Source organism: Vanderwaltozyma polyspora, genomic scaffold, assembly GCF_000150035.1.
Source record: "Vanderwaltozyma polyspora DSM 70294 KpolScaffold1007 genomic scaffold, whole genome shotgun sequence".
Classification (NCBI taxonomy): Eukaryota; Fungi; Ascomycota; class Saccharomycetes; order Saccharomycetales; family Saccharomycetaceae; genus Vanderwaltozyma; species Vanderwaltozyma polyspora.
This window is the reverse complement of record NW_001834585.1, coordinates 1-7,899: the sequence shown is the minus strand read 5'-3', so window position 1 is coordinate 7,899 and position 7,899 is coordinate 1. Positions and strand designations below refer to the sequence as shown.

Here is a 7,899-nt window from a genome sequence, read left to right as displayed (position 1 = left end):
AGATTTTCTATCAAATGGTTCATCTTCTAAATTTGACACATTAACCAATGAAACATCAAACTTTTTCAAGAAATTTGTAGGGTTTGATTCATCTTCTTCTTCTTCCTCTTCTATTAATTCTTCTGAAGTTTTGCTGACAATACCTTCATTGTCAATGACATCAATTTCATCTACAATAGAAGTTTCAACTGATGAATCCTCGGGAGTCTTGGATGATAATTTCGAGTCAGTTTTTTCATCCGCTTGAGTATCTTGTACCTTAGGATGTACTGGAGGTATTAATTCGTCAATTTTAATTCTTCTATGAGGATAAACTAATGCGGTCATTACAGTAGCACCCGTTTTTTCATCTGTACTTGGGAATATAGAAGTGACTTGGGCAAAAACACCAGTTTCATAAACATCTTTTACGTTTTCGATAATATCGGTTTCCATATTAGAATCTTTTAACATGAATGCTGCAAAATATGGCTTTTGACGGTCATACATTTCCTTAATTGCATTCATGACTCTTTCATCTGAAATCACTACAGCTTTATAAAATCCAGGGAATAAAGGACGTCTTGATAAGGGTAAACCTAACATTTGTGGATAAATTTTAGGAACTGTAATTAGCTTTTTTTGTTGATTTTTCCCATTCCCGCCATCATTATTACCGTTGCCATCGCCATCGCCATTTGAATTTGATGGTGGTACTGAAGATGTAGGGTTTGATGCTGATACTTTTTCGCTTGTGATATTTTCAGTTGTACTTTCATTTATCTCAGTAGTAGTAGTATTATTCTCTTCTTCTGTTGGAACTTTTTTTTTCTGTTTCTGTTGGTCTTCAGGTATACTCTTGGAGGTATCATCTTTCCTCTTAGGAACGTTTTTCTTCCCAGATTTGTCCTTTGGTAGATCTAGTCCGGAACCTTCATTATCGTTTTCTGATTTATCCGCAAACAGTTTTTGTTCAAACCATTGATCCTCCAACGACTTCAACCTCTGTTGCAAAGTAACATCCTTCAATTGTTCTTTATACATTTTCCAATGGTGTTCTTCACCCATTGACAAACTTGGATGCCTTTCCATGGATGACACATCCACCGAGCTAGCATATCTCAAGCCCAATCTATTCTGTAAACATTGTCCACTACAAAACAACTTGCCCTTGAGCACTTTCCTAACTACACTATTTCTACACCTGATCATTGTCCTATTATTAATTAATTAATTCTTATTGCCCACCAGTGAAAAGATAAACGCACAAAATGAAAAATAATAAAAAGCCTAACGGGACTCAACTCTCAAACTGTCTTCAAACAAACCTTATAGGTGTATCTAATTTCTAAACCAGCTTAACCAGATCCAAAAGAGATTCCAATTTCAAACTCAAATTCCCTTTGTATAAACCAAAATTATGCACTATAACAAAACCTAAAATCGGAGTAGATGGGGTGGGGGGGACGAACAAACTCTAACAATAATATTATTATACAATTATAACCTCTAAAAGAGTCTGGAACTCTGACTTATACCCTTTCCAATTGAAATCCTGCCACTCTTATAGATCGGTGGCAAAAAAACCCTTTAAGTACCATCAACTACAATTGCTTCCTTTATATACCAAAATTTTTTCTTTCTTTTAGGCCCAGACAGAAAGAGAAAGATCATTAAAGATCCCGAATCGAAGCTGTTCCCAAGGCAAAGAATGGATGGGTCAACCAGGTTGGGAAAGGTTAACTGGTTGATTAAATGGATTGTTGGGTGATCCACAGTGATCAGAAGGTTGGAAGATATAACTATTTTATTTAACTAAGAACAAATATTTCTGTGAAACACTATTTACAAGTTATAAACTGTTTCTATGATATGGAAAAAACAAAAAGAATTAATAATAAACTGGAGAGAAGGAGGAATCATCTTTACCAGAAGATGACTAGACTGTTGTTGTCGCGTAATAATATGTTTATGTATTTATATGTATATAGTTGGGCTTGTTAGTTGTGATCAACTGTCTTCCTCCATCTCTTGTGCTTTGCTTGCTAAATATAATCGATATTTAGCAAGGTAAATTTTAAGCACTTCTGCATAATTCTCGAATCCTAGGGAATATAACGATACTAGTATATCTTCTCCATTTATGGTCTTTCTCTTATCGGCTATGCATTTATCACTGGATTCGCTGGTTATAAAGGAAATGAATTCACTGACACATTCTTGCATGCATTCTTTTGCATCTTTCGAAATCTTGACGTTTGTAGGCACTGCATTTTTCATCAACTTGGAAACATTATTGATTGGCAGCCATCTGTCTTGTTCCCTCAATTCAGATATATACTTTTCTTGGTGACTGCTATTCATTGCTTAAATCGGAGAATTGGCTTTAAAGGGTACAAAACGTTAGTTTCCTATTCAAATGAACCGTTAAACAAAGCTGAAAAATCTTTATATCTTATTAAAAATTACCACTGGTATACACATATATATGCCCCCAATAACCCGTTCCCTTTCACTTCCAATGATACCATCCAGGTTTAACTAAATGTTGATATTTCAATTTTTTTTTTATCCAGTTTGCTTTAGAAAGAGAGAAAGCCTTTAAAATTTGAAAAGTTTTGATATAAGAAGATGTTATAGATATCACATAATAGTTTTTGATTAATTGTATGGTTATGGTGGATTGAGAGGGTATCTTGAAGGTACGACGGTATTATTCAGGTTTCAATTTATGCGCTAGAGACGGTTTGCTGTTATTAGGGTTTTTTGTTTGCTAATTTTATTGTTTGATTAAGCAATTATTTTTTTTTTTATTTTGAAGAGTTTGGCAAAAAGGGACAGTTTTAGGATAGCTTTTGGGTTTAAGTGAAGCCATACCAATAGGGACTATTGAAGTTGATATAGGAGGTTTTTATCATATAATTTGCAGTTGGGATATATACATATAGCATTATCAATTTGGAAAATAAATTAAAAAAAATAGAATAAAATAAAATAAATATATCATAACGATGGAGAAAAAGGAGAAAGTTACATTGACCACTAGTGAACAGATATTGGAGAAATCTGCTAAGGGTGCTACATTCTTGATGATGGGCCAATTCTTCACAAAGCTGGTAACTTTTTTCTTAAACAGTTTATTAGTACGATTTTTGTCACCAAGAATCTTTGGTATAATTGCGTTCTTAGAGTTTATTTTGGGGACCATCTTGTTCTTTAGTAGGGAAGCCATTAGACTATCTACTTTAAGAATTAAAGAGAATACTTCAGATTCGAGTATAAGCGTAAGTAATGAAAAAACCATTGTTTTGCAAACTGCAGTAAACTTCGCTCATATTCCAATTTGGATCGGTATTCCTCTTTCGATCGTATTGATTACTTGGCAATACACAAATGTAAATGCATATTTCATTTCACTACCACACTTCCAATTGTCAATCTTTTTAATTTGGATAAGTATCATTATTGAGCTATTGAGCGAACCCTTTTTTGTCGTTAATCAATTTATGTTGAACTATGGTCTTAGATCGAGATTCGAAGGTATCGCTGTTACAATGGGTTGTGTCATTAACTTTACTGTCGTATATGCTTTTGAAAAAAAATGGTACTCGCTGGATACCGACGATTTAGAGGTTAGCAAGGAAGGTATTGCTATCTTGGCGTTTTCATTGGGGAAATTGGCTCATTCGATAACGTTACTCTTATGTTATTCTTACCATTATATGAGGGAATTCGCGCCAAAGAATATGTTCAAATTAAGATTAACAAAAATCAGTATTCCTGGTTCCAAACAACAATCGTATTATTTCCAAACTGATATCTTGGAACATTTTAAAAAAGTTTACTTCCAAATGTGTTTTAAACATTTGTTGACAGAAGGTGATAAATTGATTATAAATTCATTATGTACTGTCGAGGAACAAGGTATTTATTCTTTATTATCCAATTATGGTTCCTTGGTAACAAGAATGGTTTTTGCTCCCATTGAAGAAGCGTTGCGTTTATTCTTGGCAAGATTATTATCAAATACTCGCAATTCTAAAAATTTAAGATTATCTATGGAGGTTCTAGTGAACCTGACCAGATTTTATTTATATCTGTCACTATTGATTATTATTTTTGGTCCCGTCAACTCATCATTTCTACTACAATTTATTATTGGTCTAAAATGGTCCACAGTTACTGTCATGGACACCATAAGAGTCTACTGTTTTTATTTACCATTTTTATCAATCAATGGTATATTTGAAGCCTTCTTCCAGAGTGTTGCCTCAGGTGATCAAATTTTAAGGTTCTCTTATTTAATGATGTTCTTTTCAGGTGTATTTTTGTTAAACTGCTGGATATTTATCGAATACCTTGATCTTTCAGTCTCAGGTCTGATAATAAGTAATATCATTAATATGTCATTGCGTATCTCATACTGTGGGTGGTTTATTCATAAATTTTACAAAGAATTGTATAATGAATCTTCTTTCCTCATTAATTTCCAAAATTTGATTGCAGTGATGTTTACAGGCCTCTGTATAAGTGGTCTAAACTGGTGGTTCATCGGTTATGTCAAAACATTCAAACAATTATTTCTGAATATCGCATTTGCCAGTGCATTGTTAATTTTAATCTTATATAAGGAAAGAAATGCCATCAAACAATTTTTAAGCAAAGAAAAGACTACAGAATCAAAACAAGTTTAGATTGATACTCTACGTTAGATAAGAGTTCGAAATATGTATTAATATATAGTTAAAACTGATAAACATTTCATATTTTACTAAAATGAAAAAAAATCCAATCGGTATATCTATCAATAAGCCAAGCGTGTATATTTTTTTTAAGCTTTGTTAGTTATAAAGTGCTAAGTTAAATAAAAATATAACACTTTCTTAACCCATTGAGGTAATTTAGAATACCATTTAAAGATAAATAAAGGTTGATTGCCGGTAAGAGTCATTGTATATGTCAGGAATATCAGTAGTTGATAGGAAACAAGGGTCCGATGCCATAAGATTTGTTAGCTTTAATGTGAATGGGGTTAGAACTTTATTCCATTATCAACCATTTTCTCAAATGAATCAAAGTTTAAAGGCATCTTTTGAATACTTTGATGCAGATGTGATTACATTTCAAGAATTGAAGACTGAAAAGTATGGAATCTCTAAATGGGGGAAAGTTGATGACTTTTATTCATTTATTTCAATTCCGTCTAATAAGAAAGGTTATTCAGGCGTTGGATGTTGGGTAAGGAAACCAGAGAAAGATCATCCACTGTATGAGGCCCTTAAAGTAGTTAAAGCTGAAGAAGGTATCACTGGTTATTTGACAGTTAAAGTAGGTGGGAAAGAAGTTAGATATAAAGATGATACTTCTCAAGGAATTGGCGGATATGAATCATTGGGTTTAGATGAGACAAACGATGATGAAGCCCTGACCTTAGATTCTGAAGGGAGATGTGTTGTTGTGGAGTTGGCATGTAATATAGTTGTATTCAATGTCTACTGTCCAGCTAACTCTGGTCAGACTGATGATGGGCAATTGTTCAGGTTAAAATATCTAAAGGTACTGTATAAAAGAATTAGAAACCTTAAGGCTTTGGGGAAAAATATTGTTTTAATGGGTGATATTAATAGTTGTAGAGATTTAATAGACCAAGCTGAGGCATTGGAGGCAAATATGATTCAAATCACTAGTACAACCACAGGTGAAGATATTGAAGAAAAATATTCGCAATTAGCCTACGAGTTTGTCATGAATCCAGAAGCTCCACAGCGAAGAATGTTAAATCAGATGTTGACAGACTCGATTATACCAGGAATTTCACAAGATGGGATCTTAGTAGACACAACAAGATATGTGCAAACAAAGAAACGTTTAAAAATGTATACTGTATGGAATACCTTAAAAAATACAAGACCCGTAAATTATGGATCAAGAATAGACTTCATATTATTATCAAAAGAACTTCAAGACTATATTTTACAGGCAGATATACTTCCCGATGTAATGGGATCAGATCATTGTCCTGTATATTTGGATATTGATTCAAATTTTTTTACTAAAGGAAACGATTATGACCAAGTTAAGGTCCCAAGATTTGAAGCAAAATTTAAATATGATCTAAATCACAAGAACATTTTAGATATGTTTGGATCACAAAACAGAAAAAGGCAGCTACCAAGTAATGACCCGGAGGATGGTTCAGCTGGATCTTCCTCCACCTTTAAGAAATCTACTTCCTCACGGATGGTAAAGGGATCAACTACTTCAGAAGTACATGATGAACTTTTAATTAAAGGTACAAATATTAAACAAACTGGAGATTGTATTAGTGAAAGGAATGTCAAAAAAGTTTCGACAAGTCAGACAAAACTGAGTTTTTTTAACGACAGGCTCCCAAAAGCGCCACTATGTAAGCATGGAATAGAGGCTATTTTGAAGACTTCAAAAACTCCAACTAATTATGGTAGAAGGTTTTGGTCTTGTGAAAAGCCTAATGGAGACTCTGGTAATAAAGCTGGTTCATGTGGTTTTTTCCAATGGGTTTCTTAAAACAAAGGAACGTCACTGTAATTTAACGTCTATAAATACTTATTAATAACGAATACCCTGTAACCTTGTAAACTTAAATTTAACTGAATATTCTAATCACAAGTTGCTTCTTGTTCCTCAACTTCTCTTCTTATCCACAAATTATCGTCCTCAGAATGAGATAATTTCAGTAAACTTGAATCCTCTTCTAATACATGTAATATCAATGGCTTTCCCAATAACTCCTCGGATGATATATAACTTGATATTGCTAATGAGAATTTGTCCTTATCTCTATTTCCTACCCTAAAGTAGCTTATTTTATCATTACAATTCAATAGCTCATACTCTATGCTTTCGCCAAATATTCCATGAGATCTTCTTAAGGCATTATTTATGCATTGTCTCCAAGTGATATTGTCAACCTTGATAGATTCATCAAATTCTTTATCGTTAGAAGTTCTACTTGATTATTATCTGTTAGTCCGATTGCACAAGTGGTGTAATAAAACGTTTGTTTCTACATACATTTCTAATTTAAAATATCTCCAATCATTGAATCTCTTTTTACACATAGTAATCGACATATCTGAAAAGTACTAACCTAGCTATTCCAGATCATAAAGGATAGAGGTTTATAAACTTACCAATGAGCAACTGAATAGTTTGATAGAATAACTGTAGTAAAACTTTTATATCGAGAAGTCTTTAAGGTCATCGCGTTAATTTTTTATATTCAATGGTAAGGCACGTGATGCGATCCATTTTATATATGTACAACATACTTAAGATTGCTGCTGTCTATTGATCACTAAAACACGGGCACTCTAAAGTTAATATATTTATATTACGATAGTCTGGAATATTTAATCAAAGAGGCATTATTTTTTTATATAATTTAATTATATTAAATACAAATCACTCTTTTTATTTAGTTTGAAAAGTGTTTATTAAAAGTGAACTTCATTGTCATTAAAAAGAAACCTCTTCATAATTCAAAGAATCTCCAGTTACAGGACCATGGCCCTCTTTACTCCCTTCTTTTTTAAATGGGGCAAAAGTTTTCCGTCCTCTTCAGTATCCATATCAAAATTATTGCCATTAGAAAAAAAACTAGTCAAGTCATTTTCATCTTCTCAGGACCCTCCAAAAGGCTTCGGCTTCTTCCAAAAACTATTATTGAAAAAGGGGGAATAATTTGACCCCTCCAACCATTAACGTTTCCTATACTTTTGAAGCTCTTCCAATAAACTTTTACCATTGCAACCCCAAAAACCTTGAATCTAAAAAACCTGTTCTAATAATTTTTCACCTTTCGAAATGGTTTTCTAATATCTCCCTCAAGGAAATCTCCAAAGTGAACCCCCCTTTCCAATTCCCATTTATAGACACGCC

At 33.0% G+C, this 7,899-nt stretch overlaps 4 protein-coding genes across 4 annotated transcripts in view; 2 read left to right on the top strand and 2 right to left on the bottom strand.

The window, feature by feature from the left end:
* PIM1 overlaps positions 1 to 1,191 on the bottom strand; it is a gene marked incomplete at both ends in the record, with an annotated part of 3,310 nt that extends 2,119 nt beyond the window's left edge. Inside the window, one exon of the mRNA XM_001642829.1 lies at positions 1 to 1,191. Within this exon, the coding sequence (XP_001642879.1) occupies positions 1 to 1,191 (1,191 nt within the window).
* Positions 1,192 to 1,989: 798 nt separating this feature from the next.
* On the bottom strand, positions 1,990 to 2,343 carry Kpol_1007p4 (nuclear transcription factor Y subunit beta; the record flags this gene model as incomplete). Its single annotated transcript, XM_001642828.1, has 1 exon — positions 1,990 to 2,343. One exon carries the CDS (start codon positions 2,341 to 2,343, stop codon positions 1,990 to 1,992), a length of 354 nt encoding a protein of 117 aa, XP_001642878.1.
* Positions 2,344 to 2,990: 647 nt separating this feature from the next.
* RFT1 (glycolipid translocation protein) lies at positions 2,991 to 4,673 on the top strand (the record flags this gene model as incomplete). The annotated part of the gene is made up of 1 exon (XM_001642827.1): positions 2,991 to 4,673. The coding sequence occupies one exon, from the start codon at positions 2,991 to 2,993 to the stop codon at positions 4,671 to 4,673; it is 1,683 nt and encodes a 560-aa protein (XP_001642877.1).
* A 262-nt stretch (positions 4,674 to 4,935) lies between these two features.
* Positions 4,936 to 6,525, top strand: APN2 (DNA-(apurinic or apyrimidinic site) lyase APN2; the record flags this gene model as incomplete). The annotated part of the gene is made up of 1 exon (XM_001642826.1): positions 4,936 to 6,525. One exon carries the CDS (start codon positions 4,936 to 4,938, stop codon positions 6,523 to 6,525), a length of 1,590 nt encoding a protein of 529 aa, XP_001642876.1.
* Between the last annotated feature and the right edge of the window lie 1,374 nt (positions 6,526 to 7,899).